The sequence below is a fragment of the Protopterus annectens genome, chromosome 12.part0 (genome assembly GCF_019279795.1).
Source record: "Protopterus annectens isolate FY-2018-M chromosome 12.part0, PAN1.0, whole genome shotgun sequence".
NCBI classification, from domain to species: domain Eukaryota; kingdom Metazoa; phylum Chordata; order Ceratodontiformes; family Protopteridae; genus Protopterus; species Protopterus annectens.
Window position 1 is genome coordinate 284,313,730 of NC_056746.1, and position 25,616 is coordinate 284,339,345.

At 42.2% G+C, this 25,616-nt stretch overlaps 1 protein-coding gene across 1 annotated transcript in view; it reads left to right on the forward strand.

The window, feature by feature from the left end:
* TRAP1 (TNF receptor associated protein 1) overlaps positions 1-25,616 on the forward strand; it is a 950,501-nt gene that overhangs the window by 792,694 nt on the left and 132,191 nt on the right. The window contains exon 15 of the mRNA XM_044089342.1: positions 7,104-7,189. Coding sequence (XP_043945277.1) covers positions 7,104-7,189 — 86 coding nt within the window. The remainder of the gene's footprint in view (positions 1-7,103; positions 7,190-25,616) is intronic.

Below are 25,616 nucleotides of genomic sequence, written 5' to 3' on the forward strand. Positions count from 1 at the left end.
GATAGTATGTAATTGTGAAACATTTTATTTGTTGCATACTGTCTATGAGATGGTTACATAGATACTTAAATTATTTTAAAACATTTTGAATGTTACATGCAGCAGCAGTTAAAGTAGGGTGAAATGTTATTTTAGAACATTTTTATTGTGCACTGTTTACAAAATGTCTGCATATATATTTTATATATTTTAAATAATTTGAAACATTTTATAAGATTTTACATTTAGTAGGATGTGGCATCAGAGTTGCTTGTAGCGTTTTACTACAAAAGTGATGTCAGTTTAAATATTTTATGTATAACAGGATGTGACATCAGAGTTGACTTCAGTATGTGCAAACAGGATGTGACATCAGTAGTTGACTCTAGCATTTTGCTATAAAAGGGATGCTAGTATGTTTGTTTGTTAGTGGCCTGATGAAGATTAGTTGAAAGCGCTAGCCGTGTGTTCTAATTATTTTAATAAACGTGGTTTCTACTGGACGCTTGGATTTATTTTTACATGCTGGCTGTGTTTTTCTACAAGCTATTGCCCAGTGGATGAGTAGGTTGAATGAACACTCTATGGTGATTTTGACTCTTTTACTGGAATAAGAGTTAGGCAAAGCGGTTTGTGTTACAGCTTCATTTCTTTTTGTGGAACATTTGGTTACCTTTTGTGACTGACTTGAATTGAACACAGCAAGTATACTTCCCACTATTTAAGCCTGTTTTTTTTGTTGCAATTTATAAGTCTTGTTTATTATCAGGCAAACAGAGTGTAGTGAGCATTATTCTTTGTTTTTAAACTATGTTATTTACCAGTTCAGCGTTTGTTTTATCTTAATTTATTTTATATCCTGAAAATGTTTTAAATTGTCTCAACATGTTCCACAACATCAAAATATCCTTTTTGGATGTATCAGGTGCAAATAAGATCATCTGCCAATAAAGCTTAGCTTTCTTGATTACAATGCCAGTTACATCTTTGAATTTGTCATTGCCTTATTTTCTTTGCCATGTAAATAACAAAGTGGAAATGGACAACCCCTGCTTGATGCCTCTGTTTAAACATAACTCATCAGGAAGGAACGCTACCACCTTAACCGTTGCCTCCAACCTTTCATATATTCTTCTGATTAACTCTTGTATTTTGGGGACATAAAGACTGACATTGCCCTACTCATAATCCTAGCTGACTCTATTGAATGATTTTGTTTTCATCAACTCCCACCATCAGAATCAGCATTTTCTTACATTCTGATTCCCTGTGGATCATCATTGTTGTGTTAAAGTTGACAAGTGTTTGTCTGCCACCACAATGATCCAAATTTATCAGTTTTGGCAAGACCATTACCATTCTGTTAGATAGTATAGACATAAACACTTTATAACCATGGTTTAAAATTGGAATGGACCAGTGTAAAGCAGAGTCGCCATAGCTTTCTTCCCAGTTTGCTGGTATTTCCCCTTTAAAATATTATTAAACAAAACCTTCCAGATCTTTATCACTTTTTCCCTCCAAACCTAATGACATATAGAGTGTATAAAATGCAGTCTGTTCTGGAGATTTCCTTGTTGATTGATTATATATTGTCATTTTTATCTCCTCTCTTCCAAGCTTAGCTATTACTTTTTGAGTGTTATCTTCCTCTAACCTTGGCATAATTAAATCTTATTTTATTTCCATTTCTGTCTTTTCTTAGTTACCATATTCCTCTGCTTTATACAGATTTTCATAACATTTCTGAAATATCTCTTAACACCTCTATAGGATCTCTGATTATTATTATTTTTTAATAGGCTTCCTAAGTTTGGTGACAACCCGTTTTACCTTCTGTTGTCTAAGTTTTTTGCTGAAAGCTTTTGTGCTCTGGAGTCATTATCAAAAATAATTGTTTAAGAGCAACCTTTCTAAACTCACATTCTATCCAGGTACTCCCTTATTTTACCTTTAGCACTCTGCAGTTGCTCTTCCTCTTGTTCTGTGAGATTACTCTTATTCTGTATTATTTAACTTTTGTCAGCTTTTCTAAATCTCATTACGCCACCATAACTTCTTACTAAGTATCCTTTTGAAGAAATCTCTATCCTCCCTAATAACTCTCAGAAAATGTCCAATACTTATTCCTTAAATTCCAGGAAAGCCTAGCAATTACTTCCACATGTTACATAATAGTTCTTTTGAATGTATATTTTAAACTTTTTGCATACATATACACACAGTAATGCTTGCAAGTGGATGTCTTATATAGTCACTCATTTTTGTCTCCATTTGAACCCAAGTCAGATTTAATCCTTTTTTCAATCAAAAAAAAAAACTAAATAGATTGTTCAGAATCCCATCCCTTTTTAATTTAAAACAAATACATAAAACTATGTACATTTTCAAAAAACTAAGCTTCCCCATCCTGATAGAAACAGTTGTCAAAATTGATGGCTGTACTCACAGGCATTACCTATTCTAAAATTAAGGTCACTCTCTGTTTCCACTCACAATAATTGCTGTTTGTTCTTTTCTTAAATCTGTTCCCCTCCCAGATGTGAAAAAATAGTTTGCTTACTTTCCATAATCATTAACTTTTGGGCTCAAGGAAAAAGTACAATGGCTACCTTTAAATAAGTAAAGTAAGTTGTATACTGTTATATCACGTGCATAAAATACTAAAGCCACTGAAGAATGAACTACTTGCATAATTTTTTCACTTCCCCCAGTTTCAAACTAAGAACAGGAGAAATTATCATCATAGTTCTACATATAATGTGATTGATTTGACTTTTGTATCCCCAACCCCATTAGCTGAAGATCACAATATTATATTAAGTTAACTTGCTTCTGTCCGGTGTTGCTTACCTTGTTACATTTTTAAGCCTAGATACTTTACAACTAAGAAAATAATATTTTCTTGCTTTGATATCTCTGAAATGTACAGCAGTCACTGATATGACCCCCCCCTAGACACACACACACACACACACACACATTTAAAGTCCCCCTGATAGCACAATATACAAAACTGCTTTGAAATATAACATGCACTTTACACCATGGTATATATACAGTTCACCCACCAGTCTAACAGTCAACAAACTTCTAGACTTTCTCAGATACTACTACTTGCAAAATCAGGTTTCACCTGTCTTTTCCAGTATTTAATGTGACTGATGCTTTGTAGTCTCCCATTTATTCATTTCATAATGTTGCTAGTATTCTTCCTTATCTGCACTCCTGATTGCAGTCTCTGGTTCAAGTCCAAGGCACTCCTAATTCTTTTAGCCGCATCTTGTGCCTTTTTTTTCATCATTCAGTATTCATTTGCAACAATGGAAAAGGTTTGCCAAGTCACTGTATGGGTTGTTACTGTCAGAATAATGAGAAGCAGAGTCCTCATCTGCTTGCTGACTCGCTCTTTGTTGGCTAATCTTTTAATTTCCTCCTTAGCTCGTTCTGCATCCAAAATTTATTTGATCATCAAGAAAAAAATTCTGCAGAAAGCTGCTTACAGCAGTTTAAATCTCACACCTGCCTCTCAGTTCTCTGGTTACTGTGATAAACGTGCTTGTCTTTTGCATGACGTACAGTGAATAATCATTTTCCACAAACACTTTGCTGTCTGCAGTTTTTAATACTTTTCCCACAATTTTGACGGGAGCAGCTCTTTCTGCTGGAATGATTACATCGTCACTAGTATATGGTTTGGTTGCTTTCTTATGACTGGGTTTGGTACATACACATGATGGACCCTTTCAGTTAACAAAGCATGCTGCGAAACTCCAGTCCAGTTGCTTTATTTGTATTTTCATAAAAATAATACAATCTGTTCCTTTCAATGTCTCCACAGCAGCAGAAACTATCAGGTTTATTATGTGTGCTGTCTTCTCACTCTATTTTTTTTTGAAGTAGCTCTTCTTGAGAAGCGTTGTGCACAGCAGCCCTTTTTTCATTTCGTCATCTGATTTTTGTAGTTTTATTAGTTCATCTGCACAACTCTTTATTATTTCTGTTTTTCCCAGTCTTTTATATTATTTCAGTGGTTCACTTATTTTAAACCCCTGTGAGTGTATTTCATTTATTTTTTCCTCTAGATTACTGGAATCCATCTCCTGAATCAAAGCTGAAAGTTGAAAGATTCTTCCCTTTTTCTGGTTAATTTTCTCTAACTTTCTCCAAATGTATTCTTTGCTGGCATCAAAGCAGAGTAATTACTAGCCAGGAACTGAATTTTACCAAATTGATAGCTTTGACTGAATTTTTAATTTTTTAACAGTTTCAGTTTTCATACTGGGAAAGCTCTAATCATCCTGATGGTCAATGTGCAGTCATCTTGGAAGTCCAGTTTTATTACTGATATTTGTATTATTGTACTCATCTGTTTTTCTCCTCCTATTGCCACTGCTGAGATCTGTTTTCCATTTGTTCTGCTGATATGCCCATTTCTTCCACAGTGACACAACTTAATGTAGTACCCCCTCCAGCCCTCTAGACAGGCAGGTCTTCTCACTTCAAGCAAGCTCTAAGTGTGCATATCAGTACATTTATTTTATTTATTTATTTATACTCTGTTGACTGGGTTAGTCCCAATAGGCCTTCGGCCTCTCTTCAGAGGAGACCTGAGTTGGTATTCATACTGACTAGTAGAAAGTTGGCCAGGGCACTGTGGGACATCTCCTGCTCTTTTTTTAAAATGGCATGGGTTATTTTACATCCTCCTGAGCTGCCACCAATTCAGGGAGATGGGTACTCGCTTTAACATCTCTTCCAAAGGACTGCACACAGGAGCACAGCACCTCTGTAAACTGCACTTGGAAAAATTGATAGAAGCACCTGCAGTGGGAACAGAGCAGGTCAACTTCTGATCATCTTCCACCACCAAAGGTGAGTGTCATTCCTGTTATTGACACTGACATTCCATGGTGTATAAGACTGAAAGCTAAAAAAAGGGACATTACACTGTGGATAAAGGCATTTTAGTTTCAGGGTATCCAGAACATATAAGAGGAGAAAAACTTTGCCCAGGAGGGGAAAACATGCAGTGAACATAAGTGCATCTTGCCACAATCCCGTGTGTGTGACTGCTGCATCTCTTCCACCGTTCTTACAGCTGCCAGTAATGTAGAAATGCATACAACTATAGGAACCTTGCTTTACGATCTCTACTGGCAGGAGCACCAGTTGTGGCTGATGCACCCCCACCACCATCCCTGGAAGTGGAGAAGGCATCAGTTGATCAGTAACTGGGGTTTGTTTGTTTATTTATTTACTGAGTTAGTCTTATTCATGGGTTAGTTCCATAAAGCATGGACAATTTTTAGGGGAGGCCCAAAGTAGTATTCACAGTGACTGGGCAAGACTCTGGTCAGGATAAAAAAGTACAGTTTAACAACTTATCTAAATGATGGCAGCTCAGGAGTGCATCACCCCTACTGTGTTGCACTACAGTGTCAGTATTGGAAAATAAATCCAGTCAGTGGTTTGGGAAAAGAGTAGAACCTACAATCTCTGATCTTTCTTGCATCCTAGGCAGCTTAATATTTTTTATTTACTAACTCCAAGATCACATGATATTAGGGAAGGGACATATTTTCCTACCCCTGAATACTGTGCGATGTGGCACACCTGTCCAACCATCTGTTTAACCAAATGTTGACTAAACAGATGTCGACCAACTGTAGTCAACAGTGTTACGTTCAAGTTCCCCTGTGTGTGTGTGTGTGTGTGTGTGTGTGTGTGTGTGTAGATATACATACATACATATATATTTGAAACTGCAGAGATACCTCAACAGATTTAGTACCCCCTCTTTACCACTCAGCCATGACTATCTACTAAGATTGCACTTATGCCTTTTTTATATTTGCTGTTAGCTTGAAGGTAGTAGATTCTTAGCAGGGTGGTAGTTTAAAACTGTTCTGGAATTTGACATTGTTTCAAAACCTGAAACTGGGAAGGTAGTGAATTTCACAGATCTGGTACTGAATAAACTAAGAAACATCTGTGAGATGTATCAAGGGAAGTCCATGAAATAGCTTGGAGCCTTTGAGCGGCAGACTGAAGCTGGCAGGTTATGGCACAGGAAACAGAAAGCTCCTTACAAGTAGAAAGGACCCTGGTAAGACTGGAGATGAACTTATATTCTTAGAACAGATACGGAACTTGACATTGTTGCCACTGGCAGCCAGTATAGATCTTTCATCAAAGGGAGCAGTATGACTGTAGCAAAATGTTCATCATAACAGATCATTGCTGTCATGCTTTCATAAAAGAATAAGCTTCAACAACAGGCCAATTTAAGTCTTCCAGTCAGACTTCTAATGCACTTAGATGTCAATAAAGGTACCTATTGCATGGAAACTTGGCTTACATGTACATGCAAAAACAAAGTGTAGCTTTTTTTGTCTTTAACTGAATTTAACACATTTTAAAGATCCTCAGTGTAGCCTAGCCAGTCTCAAAGCTGAGGCATTTCACATCTTATCTTCAGGGTTTGAATGTGTAAAATCCAAACTAATTCTAAAGAACAAATTTGGCAAATGTTGGTATGTTAGAATGCTAATGCATAACTGAGTTACATTTGCCAAGGACAGCTTCTTATGTCAAAAAACAGACAGAATTGTCTTTTTATGGCATTATAGGATACCAGCTGTGGGGGTGGGGGAGCTTTGAATGAAGACTTGTTACCTGATTTTACAGGGATATTATTAACCAGGATTAGGTGGAGAGTACATAATATCCATACTTGTCTGCATTTGTTTGTCGCTGGAGATGAACAACATTACTGCCTGCAGTAACATCTGATGTAAATATGGGGAAGATTCTTGCTGTCCCATTGGAAGGTGTGTAGTCAGCATTGTTCCCTACTACTGAAAGGGTAAGAGGAAAGAAAGTGTCATGCCTACACTATCAGTAATGTAGCAGGCAGGCTTTCTTTGTCTCACACACCAGACTGCATGCTGGCAGTACTAAGTTCTGGCCTGTGAGGATGAGATGGGTATTGTGAATTTGAAGAACAGTTTGTGGAGCCTGTGACTGAAACCATGAATGCAAGGTACATAAAAGTATGTGTAACTGCTATTACAGGTGTAAAATCCTCTGCCTAATTAAATGCTGTATTTTCACATTTACAGTTTCAGAGCGGCTCACCAGTGAAGAAGCAGAAAACCTTATGGCCTGGATGCGGAATGCACTTGGAACACGAGTTGTCAATATCAAGGTCAGATGAAAACCTGTAATCACTTCATTGCTTCTATTTCCCTTTTAAATTTAGTTATTTCATTTAACTTAAACAGGCTAGACCAAACATGCCTAACTGAACAGCTGTAACTTGTTACCTTAAGGCCTATTTAAACAATATAGATATTAGCACAATCCGGAACTTGCTAAAGATGCATAGTATTTACAGTATACTTTTAAATTATGTTGATGTTTATGCCTTTTGGTAATCACTGTCTTGGTAAAGAGTTTCAATGTGACCATCAACACCTTGCCAATACCCAACCTTTGTCCTGGAGGAGTGGGCTATTTAGTCCCAGAATAAATTTGAGGGTACCCATCTGGTCATGCAGGTTTTATTTGAAGGGTGATCATGATATTACACAGTTTAGCCATTATGGACAGCTTATTCCAGAGAAGAGGGAAGTGCTGGGTAATGAATCTCATTCTCCATCATATTCTGTTCATCTGCCAGTGAAGATTTGGGTCCCTAGTTCTGGTATTTTCATAGCTATTCTACTTGCAAAGCTATAGAGGATCAAGGACAATGGGGTCTCCTATTGAGGCACAAATAACCCCATTAAAGTCTGTAGGATACTGAGTAAAGGGATAGAGCTTCTTTCCTCCATTGGTAGTTCGTCTGTAAGCCTGAAATCTTCCTAGTTAGGAACCACTGGGGATTCTGTAGCTGTATGATTTGCTGAGTGTGGTACATATTGAAAGGGGGGGGCACTGTACTCTTTCACTGGTCTAAACAGTGCAGAATATGAAGGGATGATGACATCTTTAGAGCTGGTGATGTACCTTGCCTGTTGTGCTAAGTCAAAAAATATTCTAGCTACCATTGCCATGTGCTGATTGAAGCAGAGAGAACTGTCAACCCAGGACCCTCACTTTATTTTCATTTAGTAGTGGTGTATTCCCTATACTATACATTAAGGGTAGGGGGTTCTATCTCTTCATAAACAAAGGCTTTGAAACTTACCATATCCATGTATTTTTATATATGTATGAGTTTACTATAAGTTCACCCAACCCAAGATGTACAGCCAGCAGCCATCTGTAGACTGCATATGTATTGCCTGGTAACATTGACTTGGGGACATCTGTAGAGAAATGCAGTGCTGTGTTCTAAATAAGGATCACTGCCATAATGTTATTTAGTATCAGATGGAATTAACACGGGCAGAACTTCCAGATACTTCAGACTTCAAACTTCTTTGGCGAGGAGGAGCTTAGCTTCTGCCCTAGCCCAGATGTTGACTCTCTATGTGGCTAAAAAGGAGAGAAACCCTCACCATTTTTGATTTTTTTTTTTTTACCCCAGAAAAGCATTAATTTCTCAAAATGTCTGCCTTTCCAGATAACTTTCATAGAAAGGTAACTGCTTCAGTTGGTCTTTTTGTGATTTATCTTGTGGTCGATATTGTTTGTATTATCTATTGTGGACATCTGTTTTTTTTTATGTTTGTGATGTCTATAGAAAACATACTGACAAATGTGACTGTGGAAGATGAGTCACTGTAATGATGACCACCTGCAGTGTCTTTTTTGCTTGTAGAAGATTACCAGGTCTCTTTTAGCAAACACTCTGCTGCCTTCAACAAAAAATGCTGCTTCAAAAGGCCCCATAACATGCAGGTCTGTCTGAGCATTAGGTCTTGGCAATGACACAGGATGTGTCCCTCCCTTCTTTAGTGAGTAAATGCTCTTTGGGCAGTCAGAAGTGTAAAATTTTCATGAAGAAAGAGTGGAGCCATAGGAAGGTGGAAAAGCTGAATAAAAAGGTGAAAATTATTTTGTATTAAGTTAACAGGTTATGGGGAGGGGGATTCTTTGTTTTTTTTTGAGGATTTTTATTAAAACAAAAAAGTCTTATAACAACTAGTGAAAAAGTACCACAGCCGAAATTGCGAAACTACCGAAAACCGGTAGTTTCGCAATTTCGGCTGTGATACTTTTTCACTAGTTGTTGTAAGTGCGAGTGTTTTTTTTAAAAAAAGTCTTATAAAATGTGACACAGGTTTCAATGCTGATGACAAGAAAAAAATGCATAAAGGATTAACCTGCCAAACATTAATGGTTGCGTGTATCACAAAAGATGGAAATACTACTGTCTTTCGTCTTTTCCCGGTTAGGGGTCACCACAGCAGAATTCCGGTCTGTTAATGATTGTCTGCGAATTTTTATGGTGTTTAGTTGCCAGTGTGGCACCCAACCTTCAAAGAAGGCACACCCACACACACACGCACACACCTACCTGCATGTCTTTTAAAGTGAAGCTGACCGCAGGGAGGACATGCAGATTTCTCATAGAAGGCACTCCAGATGAGAATCGAACCAGAGAGCTTCTTGCTGTGAGGTGACAACGCTAACCACTGCACCACCACGACTCTTTTATTAACTAACTAAAGCGTATGCTAAGCATTTTTCCCTGGTGCTGTATTCCTGCAGCTGACTTAATGAAATTCAAAGCTTCTCCTCAACTCAATGACCCCACATCATGCCCTACCATATTCACTTCCAACTTCAGTGGCCATTTCCAAGTTTATATTAAGGCCTTGGCATACATGCACAAGTCCTAAGTGCTCTCTCCAAGGCTAGGAACACTAGTTTAATGGGCCTTGATAATCTGCCAAGCTGTCTTATTATTAGCACCAAAAAAGGTCCACATTGCAAGATGATAACCTCGAATCTTATCTTGCATCAACAACATAATGGTACTGCACTGGATTAGCATTTACTTGGAGGACAGTGGGATTAAGGAATTATCTCATTCTCACCACTGTTATGCAGTCTCTGAGTTAGTTTAAATTAATTTGCAGGGTGTGGGGGCAGGTTACTTAACCCTGCCAAAAACACTGGTATTTGAAAGTTATTTCAGTTTTCAGTGAAAAGTATTCTCAATAACTGTCACCTCTTACTATAAAATGCTTAGTATATATCCACACTACTTATACCCAGGTACTGTCTCTCTACAGTAAGAACAATCAATTTACTGCAGAATCTATTTTGTTATCACCTATGGAATGTGCTCAAGTTTTTCTTAATTCTTTTTGCCTCTGTCCTTCCTAGATATCAAGCTCTCTCCCCAAAATCATTCCCTTTTCTTCACTTAACTGGGAAAAAGACAGTTACATGGACAGCTGTCATCTTACTGGGAAAAAGCCAACCACATAGGAAGATGTCATCATACAGACATCAGGAGATTGTTTATATTATGATGTTCATCGTGTTACACTGCTGCAGTCATTACACTTGGGTTATCCCGCAGTCGGCCAGAGTTCCAAAGTCTTGGTCCGGCGTCTGTTGCTGTCGCTGTTTCCAGAGGCCTAGTTGTCTCCACGTGGGAGTCGGAAGTGGCCTGTGGCTCTGAGGTAGCAGGTGTCAGGGGCTGCGAAAGCGCCTCACTGAGAACTGGCGACTGGCCTAGAAGAGGTTTCGTCGTCAGTTTTGGACCTCGGATGCCTGTCTTTATCCTTGTCTTTGCGTTTTTTTCGGTATTGAGGTCGTCGGCCAAAGTAGTGCAAAGCAAAATCAAAACATCTTTTTATAGTGCGTTTGTTAAATCTAGCACAAAACCGACAACTAGTGACGTCGTGATCATGGCCTAGGCATGGAATACAGTAAGAGTGGAAGTCCTTATGAGGTATTTGCTTCCCCACAAGAAATACAATTATTAACTTTTTTCTGACATCGGTCTGAGGCAAGAAAAAAGTTTCCCCAACGGGGTACTTAGCTTTATTGAAGACTTTGGATCTGAAATTCGACTTCGAAAATCTCAGGAGTTGGCCGACCGGCACTTGCGAACTGCTTCTGCTTCAGGCACCGCGCGGCAAGAAAAACTGAAGAAAATGACGTTGGATGCATCTTATATACCCCTGGTACACTGACGTCAGGGAAGAAGCAACAGCAACATACGCCGGACCAATACTTTGGAACTCTGGCCGACTGCGAGACCGCCTGATGGCAGGATAACCCAAGTGTAATGACTGCAGCAGTGTGAACACTCAAACATCTACATTTATGATGGGTACAAAACTGTACTTTTTTAACCCTTCCACAGAAGTGGATATCTGCACTTTCAAATGCTGCACCTTCTCCTCTGCATGTGAACAGCCACTAGCATGTGTGATCAAGACTACCACATGAACACAGCTTGGGAGATGCGAGTCATCACTTCCCTGTGTGCCATGGACTTGGGACCTAAACACAGCATCTAACTTACTTCCTGTTTGTTGTTATGCTGTAATGTATTGCTCTCTGACCTCCTTATAAACTGATGATTATTCTTCGGTTATCAAACACTAACTGCCAAACAGGAACACCTCAAAATGAGGTGACAATATGCTGCCATAAGTAATTCCTTTTAACAATCTGTCATTATTTCCTTCTCAGGACTCTGTTAACTCTTACTTTTTGTTTGGAACCTTTCTTGCCTCCCCATGTTTACCAGTCATCCAAGCCACTGCTACAGGTCTGCAGCAACAAGGATGTCATCCAGGCAGCAGGGAAGGTTTTTTTTCTTTAAACCTTGTTGTTTTCTCCCCGAGCATACTGGATATAGTGGGTATAGATGTGTTCTATGGGTGTGGAATCAAACTTGAAAGGAAATGTCGCTCACTTCCATTGGTGATACAAGCTTTCAAGTAATCCTGTCCCCTATGCGAGTAGATGCTTAATGCTTACCATCCAACACAAAACATAACAGAAATGTGTACACCCAGGGCAAGTGATCCCAACTCTCTCACTCAGGAAATCTTTGTCACTACTCTTCCTCATCCTTTCCAGCTGTCTCATACAGTGCTTGGGTTGCTAATTAATCACACAATGTATGGGTCATAGTCAAGGCTTTACCCATCTATGCCACAGGGCTGGCAATTTTACTAATTCCTGCAGCACTGTAGCACGATCTATGTTGCTAGTATGTATGTATGTGTTCTGGAACCAGATGATACTAATCTGCCCCAAGTAGCTACCATTATTTATCTGTAGTTAATCTAGTCTGCTGTAAGCCTTTACATTGATCAGAACACTGCTAATAGGAGAACTGCTGCATGCACAGGTGTCTAAGTGACTGCTTTCCTGTTGGGCCTAGTGAAAAATTACTGGACTTGAAATTAATTCCTAGTGAAGTCAGAATGTTCAGACTGCATCCCTCCTTTTGTTTTGATTTCTTCTACGGTCTCTTTTAGGATCACAGAAACACATCCTGTTGCCCCCCCCCCCCCGACCTAACGAGGCACAACAGCATTATGCATGCTGTGTTTTTGAGTTGTAGTTGTCTGTAGTTATTTGCTAACAAATAATCTAACTTGCTTATCCTTAGACCATTAGAGATTTAAAAAAGATGCCATATATAATAGGTGGGTGTAATGACCTCTTACCATAATGGCACACTGTCCATATTGTCTTGGAACATGAATGGTCTCACAGGTATAGACAAAAAGGACAGTCTATCTTGCTGTTTTAAAAATAGTGACTCTCCACTAAAACTTAACTTTTTAGACAGGTAAAACTTAAGTTACCTACTTTCACATCTAACTTATCTAGTGCACACTGCAGTGTTTAGGATAAACCATTATTTTTTCATCTTACCTTTAAGCATCCCTGTGACTAGCACTTGCTGTAATACCTGCTGGAATGCACTAGGAAACCTTAAACTGATACAAGCACTCAATTCTCCTTGTTAATAAGGAGAAATTAATCGTAGGCACTAAACAGCCTATAATTGCAAAGTACCTTGCTAAGTCAAGGGAAAACAGTTCTTGTACTTTACAAAAAAAGCACCAAACCAGGCATGTCCAAGGGTCATCTTCCGGTGATTTCTCCTGTCCACCTGGTGAATCTGGGCATACTGGGGCAATGCAGCAATTGCCTCGTGTACACAGACAACCCTCTCCTCCTACCACCCAACACTACAACCTGTGAGAGATGCACTTACATAGCCAAACTGTAAGCAAAGCTCTCTCCACCCAAGATTGTTCTAGACAGTCGAGGAGAAGGTTAACACCCACACTACACCTCAAGCAACAAGTAGCCCTTCGAAACCCACACCACCAACACCCACACATAGCAACATTAAATCCACATATGTGGAGGCCCTTAACTGTAACCTGCCCAAGCAACAAGAACCTCCGAAGCTGAAACGCAAACAAAAAACAATCACAACCAAAGTGTCACATAGCTCCCAACACCATTGTGCCACCCAGCAACAGCCCCTAAGGCAAGACAATGTACCTAACACTTTAGTCATAGGTGACTCTATAGCCAGGCACATTGATATCCCACTCACCACGGTGAACAAGGAGAAAATTACAGTCAGCTGCCTGTCGGGTGCCAGGATCCTCCACATAAAGCATCCCCTCAATTCATTCCACAAGTACAAATATGACTATGTCATTGTCCATGTTGGAGTGAATGACTTGAGATGTATCTCTCTGGACTACATGAAAAGAGGGGTGTATATGGGAACATCGAAACAGCAAAGTATCGAATGCCGTTACATCAAAACGCTGACATCGAAACGTACAACATCGAAACAACAAAACCCACCCATATGTGGAGTGAATGTTAAAAACAAATTACTACATGCAGGGGGCAAGACTCCCTGCACACCCCAGACCCCCTGCCACTTAAATATTCCACTCCGGGGATTGCACTACAGTGTGGAAATGGAAGATTTCCGTTCCCTGCACTGTACCGTGATCTCGGAGTTGGTATATTTAAGTAGCGGGTGGTGTTGGGGGTGCAGGGTGCTTGCCCCCCTGCCTACAACCTTATTGTGTTATGTCCCCGTTGGAAGCTGTCATTGACAGCCTTTTGATGTTTTGCTGGTTCGATGTAACCAGTTCGATGTAATGGCATTCGATATTTTGGTTTTTCGATGTTCTGATATAGACCCAAAAAGAGACATGGAAGAGCTCTCGGATCATGTGGCCCAGGCAGGTATGACTGTAGCCCTGAGTAGCATCCTGCCTTCGCCCAGAATTATACCGCAATATAAGGACAAAATGATTGACTTCAACAATTGGCTAATCTTCTGGTGTCATTCAAAGGGGCTCCAGTATCTGTCTGCCTGGGACGACATGATCGACAGACCACGATGCTTTGCCAGAGATGGTCTGCACCTGTTGCCCCTGGGATTCAGGTTACTGGCTAAGGCTCTTGCCACCCATATAGTGCCTTTTTTAGGCAAAGGTCAAAGGACAAAACCACCACCATAACAGGTACAAGCATGCAAATTCTGAAGGTAATGCTACTCAATGCTAGAAGTCTAAACCTCAAAATGCACTCTCTCGAAGCACTCCTAAAAATGGAGAACATCGATGTCTGTGCAGTAACTGAGACCTAGTTCAAGGCTCCAGATAGCACCCCTGCAGTACCAGGCTACAACTCTTACCACACTTTTCAGCCACCAAAACAGGATGGAAACACTAAAGGTGGAGGAGTGTTCATATTCACACCACCAGACTAGTTGCCCAACAAAATGTGTCTGAAATTCTCCAGGTGCAACTAACACTAGGTAAGACTGCAATCCAAATTGTAGCTTGCTACAGATCCCCCACCATCCCTCAAGATTCTCACTACACGTTTCTAAACATACTGGAAAATATTAAGATACAACCAAGCACCCTAATATTGGGTGATTTCAACTACCCTGCCATTAACTGGGAAAACTACTCGTGTACCAACACCTTTGCCCAACGGTTCTTGGAATTCATAAATTCCAATGCCCTGGATCAACTAATCCATAGTCCCACCAGTGGCTCCAATATCCTAGACCTGGTCATTACCAACATGGGAATTCGATGCTCCATTCCTATAGTCACCCCCTCGGTGGTCAGGTCTGATCTTAAGCTAATCACCCTTAACATCCACATTCCAACCCCCCCCCCCCCAGTAAGGAAACCTCCATAAAAAACTTCTCCAAAGCCAAATTCATGCTACTCAAGTCAGAAGTGACAAACTTCATGGCACCCATGCAGACGGGAACTGAAAGTTCAACTGCTGAATCCTACACTAAGGCACTGTACGAGGACATCCACTCATGCATGAATTGTGCCATCCCAAATAGAACCAAGATGCTGTCCTCCAAAAACAGGAAGCCAATCTGTTAGTCCCCTGCCATAAACAAACTTTACAACAAAAGGAAGAAACTGTTTCAGAAAAGAGGAAAATCCCAGGATGCAAACAACTCCCTTACCAGCTTCAGTAAGAAGCTGAGACACCTCATAAAATCCTCCAAAGCTAGGTACGAAAATAAAATTGCCAAAGATTCCAAAGACAAACACAAGGCATTCTATAACTATGTCAAGAATCTAGATGGCAATGCTCAGATCTGCTCTGAGCTAAAACAGAACGGCATTAAATATAATGATCCCAAGGATATTGCCAATATCTTGGCTGATCAGTTCATTGCCAACTTCACCCCCTCTCACCCCCTAAGTGGCCCATCTCAATACTGGAAGATTGCCATATTCCGGTAATAGCGGCCACACAGGTAAAAAAACGCACTTTCCAGAGCTAAGAATACAGCATCCATGTGACCAGATGACATCCCAGGCTGTGTACTACATGAACTACAAAATGAACTGGCACCTCACCTATGTGTCATGTTTAATCATAGCCTTACCTCAGGCTTCATGCCCACTGAGTGGCGCACAGCTGCAGTTATCCCACTCCACAAGGTGGATCCACCTTGGATCCCAGGAACTACCACCCCATCAGTCTGACGAGCCTGATCTGCAAGGCCATGGAACGTATTATCATGAAACTTATAAACAAAGACATTGGCTACCTTCAAACACTGGACCCCACGCAGTTTGTGTTTGTGAAGGGCCGATCTTGTCTCCTGAACCTATTGACTTTTTCAAATCAGTCTCCAGAGCCGTGGACGAGGGTAAGGCGGTCCACACAGCCTATCTGGACCGTGCCAAGGCCTTTGACACTATCCCCCACTCTGGAATCATAGATAGACTTTCTAAGCTGGGCATTAATCCCTCGTCACTCGATGGGTTGCCAACTGGCTTACTGACAGAACCCACACTGTAAAAGTAGCCGACTCCAAATACATCTCCAGACAAGTGACAAGTGGAGTACCTCAGGGTTCAGTCCGGGGACCACTCTTGTTTGGCATCTACTTCTCTGAAGTACAGGCCAACACTAAGGGACTCTGGCTAACAAAGTTCGCAGATGTCTGCAAACTGGGAGCCATTATTGAATCCCCAAATGATGTGGATACTCTACAAAAGGGCCTTACAGAAACAGATGCTTGGTGCCAGAGCCATGGGCTCAAGCTCAATGCCAAGAAATGTATAGTTATCCTCTTTGGGAAAAACATGTACCCGTGAATTACCACATAGGTGGCAGTACACTAAACACTGAAAGTGTGATAAGAGACTTGGGGACTCAGGTGGACAGTGGTCTCACCGTCGATAACCACATCACCACAACAGTCAGGAAATCCTTCTATGTGGCACATCTCATCACTAAGGGCTTTTCATCTAGAAAAAAGGAGGTCATTGTCCCACTGTACTCATCCCTCATTAGACCCATTATAGAATACAACACCCTATTTGGAATGTACCTCTCAAGACATCTGCAACAACTGGAAAGGCCGCAAAAGAACACCACTAAAAGAATCACTGACCTAAAGCAGATGCCCTACGCTGACCGCTTTAAAAAAAAAATCAAGCTATACTCTGTTGCATATCGTCTACTCAGAGGCAATCTCTGCTTAACATACAAGGCCGTGTCAAACCCAGAGCTGTTGGACATGCTACACTTAAAGAAATTCCAATCCCTCAGAGCCACACGCTCCAGGGATCTAAACCTTATCATCACAATAAACAAAACATGCTGGAAGGATAGGTTCCTGACCCAGAGACTCACCAGACTCTGGAATAGACTGCCCATACGTGTCAAGCAGAGCACCTCTTTGGCCCTCTTCAAAAGGAACCTTGACGATTGGATGGGAGATAGGAAATTCACCCTGGGGATCACATCAGTCACCCTGCTAGACAGGGATCCAGGGAAGTAAGTAGTGTGGGAAGAAATAGCCAGAGAATTGTTATGGCTAGGCTTGTATAGGCCCTAGGGCTTATAGCCTAGTACCAGCCTATGAAAGAATACTTAATTTTATTAAGAAATGCAGAGTGCAAGAATTGAGAATGTGTATTTGGTAAAGAAATGATTTCAGGATGGATATTCTGCAGAATATCAGGGACAAAAGGAAAATAGGAGTACATATGTTAATTGCCAGAGGAACTCCAGTAGTGACAGAAGAGGGGAAAAAATAATGGTCCATTTGTATTAGTAAGGATCTGCTGGCAAGGAGTGAGGATTACCCTGGCATGTATTTATATTCCACCTAAAACTGCTGTTTTGGAGCTTAAAAAATTGGGAGAAATAATCAACTTTCAGCTGGGAATATTACTTATAAGTGGGGAGTGGAATTTGATTTGCAACAATGAAGATGTATCTGGGAGGCCTAAAAGGCAAAATATAACAAGAAGGTAGATTTCTGAAGAAATGTACGGAATTATTTGGTATGAAAGATGTTAATTCAGTAGTAGGAACTCGTTGAGAATTTACATATTCCCTAAGATACAATAACTGGGCTAGACTTCACAGAAATTTTATTTCACAGAAATGTCGTCATCATCATCAGGCCCCCTTTTCTCATTTTGTATATGGGGCTGAGTATCGTGTTAACTGTTGCCATCTCTCGCGATTCAGTGCCACATTCCTGCCTTCTTCAACACTCATGCCTGACTGTCGACTATCTTCTTTCACACAGTCCGTCCACCTCTTTGCTGGATGTCCTCGTTTCCTCTTACCTTCTTCCTGTCTGTCCCAAATCTTCTTCACCAGGTTGTCTTCTGCTTTTCTGCACATATGTCCAAACCATCATAATCTGTTCTCTTTGATCCTTTCTGCAATTGGAGCTACTTTGGTTTCTGGTCTTATGTCCTCATTTCTTTGTCTGTCCCACAGTGTGCATCCTACCACCCTTCTCAGGCACATCATTTCTATCACCTCTAGTTTGTTCATCTGCTCTGCCTTTACTGCCCAGGTTTCTGTACTAGTAGCAGTAGTATCGGTCGCACCATTGTCTTGTACACCTTACTTTTTAGCTTCTTTGGCATTCTTCTGTCATAGACTACACTTGAGACTCTATGCCAGTTGGCTGCATCCCTCCTGTCTGTAGCCTTGACCTCTTCATTCGGACTTCCCTTCTCCTCAACCAGCCCTCCCAGATATTTGAAGCTATTTTACCTGTTCCACTATCTTCCCTTTTATCTCAGTTTTCAGTTTCTTCTGATTTCCCCAATTTGCTGCCCATTACCACTGTCTTATCTGTGCTTAGTTTCATCCCATGTACTTTCAGTTTTGCATTCCATTCCCCTATCCTTTGCTGAGGTTCTTGCTCAGAGTCTGCTTGTAATGCCACATCATCTGTATGCAGTAATTTTGTTGATCTGTCCCCTCTAGCCTGTTTGCTAATGTATTCCATCACCACTATGAACAGCAGTGGGCTCAGACCTGAACCTTGGTGTTCTCTCCATGCTGCTGTGTGTACCCTCAAGAGCCATTTCTCCCCACTCACCCAACATCTTGATCATATCTGCTGTGACCTCATCTGAGCCTGCTGCTTTCTCTGACTTCATTTTCCTTAGTGCTATTATTACTACTTCTGGAGTGGACAACTTTTCTTCTCTCATCGTGTTTCTGAGGCAGTACAGCTTCTGTGGGGTTTGCTTCATTCAGAAGCTGCTTGGAAGTACTTCTTCCATCTGCCTTTTGTTGTCCTGTGGACTGGTGAGCAGGTTGTTGCTGGCATCCCTTATGAAGGGTGTCTGACTGTCTTCTTTATCTTTCTGTCTTTACCTTGCAGCCTGATGTAGTTTCTTTGTACCACCTACTGACTCACTTTCCATAAGCTGGTGGAGTGCCTTCGATGCCCTATTCTTTGCTATTGCAACTCCTTTCTTAGCTTCTTTGTTAGCCAACCAGTATTCCTTCCTAGCCTGGGCAGTGATGTCCTTCAAGGATGCATCTGCAGTCCTAACATATGGGTTGTCCTGCCTCAGGCAGCCCTTCGGTCGGCCGGATTCCAAAGTCTGGGTCTGGCCTCGGCTGATGTCGCACTTCACCCGACGTCATAGCTGCTGTGAATTGGGTATAAAGGCATCAGACGACGCCATTTTCCTCAGTCTTTCTTGCCGCGCGGTGCCCGAAGCAGAAGCTGTTCGCAAGTGCCGGTCGGTCAGATCCAGAGATTACTACTACCGAAGACTTCAAAAAAGCTAAGTACCCCGTTGGGGACTCTTTCTTGCCTCAGCCGATGTCAGAAAAAGTAAATAATTGTGTAACTTGTGGGAAACAAATACCTCATAAGGATTTCCACTCTTACTGCCTTCCTTGCTTAGGCCCAGACCACGACGTATCAGCTTGTCTAGCCTGTGCTTCCTTCAACCGACGGACACTTAGACGTCGGTCGGAGTTTGCGGAGGAGTTTTTTGGTCCCGCTTTTGCTTACAAAATGCCGTCGGAGACTCCGACTTCACAACTAGCTAAAAAGCGTAAGGAAAAGGACCGACACTCGCGGTCCGCGGTTTCGACCGAAACCACAGTTAAGCCTACCGTGAGTGTCTCGGTTTCGGCTGAAACCGAGTCCTCGGTTCTTCCTTCGGCCGAAAGCATACCTCCGACAGCCGAGGCCTCACACAGCATGGCTGAATCTGCTACTGAGATTTCTCCTGCTGTAGCAGGCACCCAGGATTTATCAGATACTATTCCTTTAGACATGTCTACTCCTGCACGTGGAGCTGCTAGGCCCCCTGCATCTATGTCCATCAAGGCTTTTTCCAGGGCTAAAGCAGCTAAAATTTCTAAGGCCTTGCCTGCTAAAGCCCCACACAGGCCTACTTCTAGTTCCCAAATGCTTAGCCTGGCTGAGGATCTCATTTCCTTGATCAGGGGATCCCAACCTCACCCAGACAGGGCCTCTCAACCCCCTCCAGAGAAAAGGTCCAGAGCAGAGCCCCCCGATCCAGTATCCACTGACTACTCCTCGGATGAGTCAGAAAATTTAAATCCTCCAGAAGGCCCTTATTCTCCATATGAGGATTCTGATGCAGAAGACTCCATTCCTTCTGCCTCTCCTCCTGAGGAATTTTCTTTTGGGGAAACCTTGCATGCTATGAGAGAGCATTTTCAATGGCAGGGCCAGGATTACTCAGATTCCAGGAAAAGGCTTAGGACCTTTTTACATTTACCACAGCATAGGCCTTTAGCCATTCCTCCAGTACTAACAGTTGTGGATGATGCATTTAATGATGCCTGTACTGCTCCTGACTCACTTCCCCTGGCCCCTGCCAAACCCGACAGATATTACAGGGTCCCGGACACACACTTTCACTTGTATAAGGCTCCTATTGCAGATCCTGAAACCATTTCTCAGGGCCCCAAAGCTGTAGCAGCTGCCTCTACCAAAAACCCCCTCCCCTCTGAAAGAGAATCTAGAGCATTAGAGAGATGGGGTAAAAAAGTCTACACTTCTGCTACTCTTTCAGCTAGGGCCTTAAACTGCCAATTCCACATGATCCAGTATCAGGAATTCTTGTTAGACCAGCTAAATAAAAAACTGTCCTCTCCTGAACCTATAGACCGTAAGTCCCTTCAGGATTTGGTACATAACACTCAGCAGGTCAGTAATCATTCTTTAAAATGCGGCTGTGATGCACTGGAGGCTTCCTTTAGGTCAGCCATGACTGGAACCGTGATCAGAAGGCATGCATGGTTAAAAGAGCAAACCTTACCAGACCATGTCAAGTCAGGGCTCCTAGATGCTCCCATGGAGAAACAAAGTTTATTTGGTTCCCCTGCACAGCAAGTGCTAAAGAAGGTGGAAGAAAAAGCAAAATCTGTTCAAACAGTCAAGGATTTCTTACAGGTCCAACCTCCGAGGTTTAGCAGAAATTGGCCTACGAAGATTGGTCCTTTCCAGACACCTCCAGAGCACAGAGAGGCCGAAATAGACACCCAAGAGGCAGAGGTCAATCCAGAGGGGCCTACAGGGGACGTCAGTGGCAGCCTAACAACCAGAGAAGTACTGCCACAGATCCAACTACTTCCACTTCAACAGGACAGACACAATGACTTGGCTCTGATACCGCCTACCAGGGAACAATTGGAAGCACCCTTAGGCGGAAAGCTAGCCTTATTTTCCGAAAACTGGCATTACATTACAGGAGACAAATGGATTTTACAGACAATAGACGAAGGCTACAGGTTTCACTTCCACACTCTACCAAAAAAGAGAGGAATGCCAAACCTACCACCAAACCAAAAAACAAACGCTCTAGGACAAATCAACCACTTACTAAGAATGAGAGCTATAGAAAAGGTACCACCAATGGAACAAGGGCAAGTATTTTACTCCAGACTTTTCCTGGTACCAAGAAAAGAAAACCAATGGAGGCCTATTCTCGACCTGTCCGCTCTGAACACTTTTCTCATTGTTCCAAAATTCAAAATGCTGACCCTACAGCAACTTCTTCCCATGCTGGGCAAGGAGTCTTGGCTGGTGACTCTAGATCTCAAGGAGGCATACCTGCACGTCCCTATATGACCAGATTGCAGAAGATACCTCAGATTTCTTGCAGGATCAGAGCATTATCAATTCTCAGCATTGCCCTTTGGCTTATCTACTGCGCCCAGAGTATTCACGAAATGCCTGGCATCAGTAATTGCTCATTGCAGGCTTCAGGGAATTCAGATTTATCCATACCTGGACGACTGCCTGATACAAGCGGACAACAAGACCAAATTAACACGAAGATTTGGAAAAGGTTATACAACTGCTACAAGCCCTGAGATACACAGTCAACATGAAAAAGTCAAGACTGTTACCATCCCAGAGGATAACATTCTTGGGTGCAGAACTGGACACTTCAAATCAGATGGCATTTCTCACAGCAGAAAAACAAAAGCAACTACCACTCTATTTCAGGGCATTGACAACACAGAACCAGCTTACAGCAAGGAAAGTCCTACAAGCCCTGGGTTACATGGCATCCTGCATAATATTGGTTCCACATGCCAGGCTGCATATGAGGAAGTTGCAATGGTACCTAAGGAATATATGGTCTCAACACAAACACAGCCTAGAAGTTCAGATTCCAATAATTCCATGCCTGAAGCAAGGATTCCTGTGGTGGGCTCAGGCCTGTCTGTTGAACAGAGGACTGCCCTTCCACAAACTGCACCCAAGCCAGAGGACTGCCCTTCCACAAACTGCACCCAAGCCAGACTATCACCACGGACGCCTCGGACCTTGGCTGGGGGGCACACATGGTGGACAACTGTATACAAGGCCTATGGACACAAGACCAGCTGAACCTACACATAAATCAAAAGGAGATGCTGGCAGTGAAACAGGCAATCCAGACATTCAGACCGTTTCTTCAACAGGGTCATTTGCTGATAAGGACGGACAACACCACAGTCATGTGGTATATCAACAAACAAGGAGGCACACATTCATATCCTCTATGCCGGATGGCAATGGACCTGTGGAATGTAGCTCTGAACCTCAACATTCAACTCCAGGCCAAATTTGTGCCAGGAAAAGAAAATATTCTAGCAGACACCTTAAGCAGAACTACCACGGATGCCCACGAATGGATGCTGCATCCAGACATCTTCAAATCCATTGCAAAGAAATGGGGACTACCAGAAATAGACCTGTTTGCATCCCCACACAACCACCAATTGAGGAAATTCTGCACAAGGACATCCCACCCACTAGCTTGGAAAGTGGACTCCCTCTCTTTCAGTTGGGAAAACCTGACAGCATATTCATTCCCACCCCTTCCTTTGATGCACAAAGTGCTACTAAAGATCAAAGAAGATCGCCCAAGGATCATCCTGATAGCTCCAGACTGGCCGAGGCAGCATTGGTACCCGTTACTCAGGAGTATGGCTCGGACACACGCATGGCCCCTACCTCTAGTTCCTTTACTGCTAACACAGAACAACTTCAAGATCCTACATCCAAACTTGAAAACACTACAGCTGGCTGCCTGGAATATTATATAAAACAAAATAACCCAGAATTATCCCAGAGGGTTAAAGACATTATACTGGAGGCTCGCAGACCCTCCACAAGGAAGGCTTACTCAGCCAAATGGAAAAGATACCTCATTTGGAGTGCAGCAAAAGGAGAAAGTGTATCATTACCAAACATAGCTAACATCCTGGAATACTTAGCAGACCTTTTCCACAATTGCCTGTCTTACTCCTCCATTAAGATTCATGCATCAGCAATTTCAGCAAAATACAACATGGATCCTCCAGTCTTCTCTCATCCTCTGCTCAGGCAGTTTCTGAGAAGAATTAAAAATGTAAAGCCTCCAAGGAAGCCACCTTTGCCTACATGGGACCTCAATTTTGTCCTGGAAAAGTTAACACTTCCTCCTTTCGAGCCAGCAGCAACAGCAGAGTTACAGTTCTTATCTTGGAAAACTGCTTTCCTGCTTGCAATCACTTCAGCAAGAAGGGTTTCTGAATTACAGGCATTAATGGCAGTACAGCCCTTCCTTATCTTCCATCAGGATAGAGTATCCTTGAGAACTAACCCTACTTTTATGCCAAAGGTGGTCTCCAGGGTATCATTGAACCAAGCAATACACCTACCAACATTCTTCCCCAACCCACAGAACAGAGGGGAAAGACTACTACATACCTTGGATGTGCACAGGCAATTGCGCTACTATCTGGACAGAACCAAGACCAATAGAAAAACTGACCAGCTTCTGGTAGCATATGCAACAGGAATGGAAGGAAAAGCAATTTCAAAACAGACAATATCAAAATGGATAGGAAATTGCATTAGATTTTGTTACTCTTTTCATGGAAAGACAACTCCAGAAAACATCAGGCCTCACTCCACAAGAGCTACAGCCACTACTACAGCTTTCTTACGAGGAGTGGCTACCAAAGACATTCTAGAGGCTGCTACTTGGAACTCCGTGCATACATTTGCCAAGCGTTATAATCTACCTTTATACTCCAGATCCCGAGCAGGTTTTGCAACCGCTGTCTTGCAAGGGATCTTAACTACACCATAATCTTTTTAGTGCCTCCTCCCCCTGTTTGGCTATGGTATTCTACCCATATGTTAGGACTGCAGATGCATCCTTGAAGGACATAGTACAGTTTTGTACCTACCATAAATGTAGATGTCCGAGAGGTATGCATCTGCAGTCAGGATTACCCACCCTCCTTCCCCTCTGAGGTACTCCTAGGGTATTTGCCCATCTTGTAGCTAGCTGGGGGAATCTATTATGGTGTATTTGTTTGTATATATGTATATACATGTTATTTTTGTTTGCTCTCTACTGTTTGGAATCATTTGCATTTATCCAAATTTAGCCTTCCTAGAGGGCATCTGGCATCTGGGGCAAGAAACACTGAGGAAAATGGCGTCGGCTGATGCCTTTATACCCAATTCACAGCAGCTATGACGTCGGGTGAAGTGCGACATCAGCCGAGGCCAGACCCAGACTTTGGAATCCGGCCGACCGAAGGGCTGCCTGAGGCAGGACAACCCATATGTTAGGACTGCAGATGCATACCTCTCGGACATCTACATTTATGGTAGGTACAAAACTGTACTTTTTCTATCTCCCATTTTTTTCCTGCACTCCTCCTTTCTTTTGATCACTTACTGGAATTCTGCATTCCACCACCAGCTTTCCTTATGTACCTTATTTCCATACCTGGCTTGGCCACATATCTGTTCTGTAGTCCTAACACATGCTGTTTTAAGGTGCTGCCATTCTTCAACTCCACCTATTTCCTCCTCTTCTTGGAGTGCTAGAGCCCTGAGTAATTCATTGAACTGTTGTACTTTCTCTCCAATCAACTTCCAGGTCCTGTTGACCTTAGAGCCTTCTCTGACCACTTATTGTAGCCGATTGTGGCAAGCAGCGGTTTATAGGTTCATAGGTAAGTACTAGGCTATCTACCTGAGGGCATCTATAAGCCTAGCCAGAATGTGTTGGCTTTCGCCGCCCCCTTAGATTAGTTCTCTGTGCCTCTGTCCAGCAGAGCCATTAGTTCCCTGTACCTCTGTCCAGCAGAGCCACTGCAGTGATCCCTGGGGTAAATATTCTGTTTCCCATCCACTCGTCAAGATGAGGGGTTCTGCCTAATGTAGACTGGAATCCTGTTCCAAAGCATGAGGAGTCTCTGGGACAGAAATCTATCTCTCCAGCACGTCCTATTTATTGTTGTGTTGAGGTTTAAATCCCTAGAGCGTGTGGCTCTCAGATTTGTTTTTTTTTAGGTGGAGCATGTCCATCAATTCTGAGTTGGACATGGCCTTGTATGTCAGGCAGAGATCACATCTGAGTAAG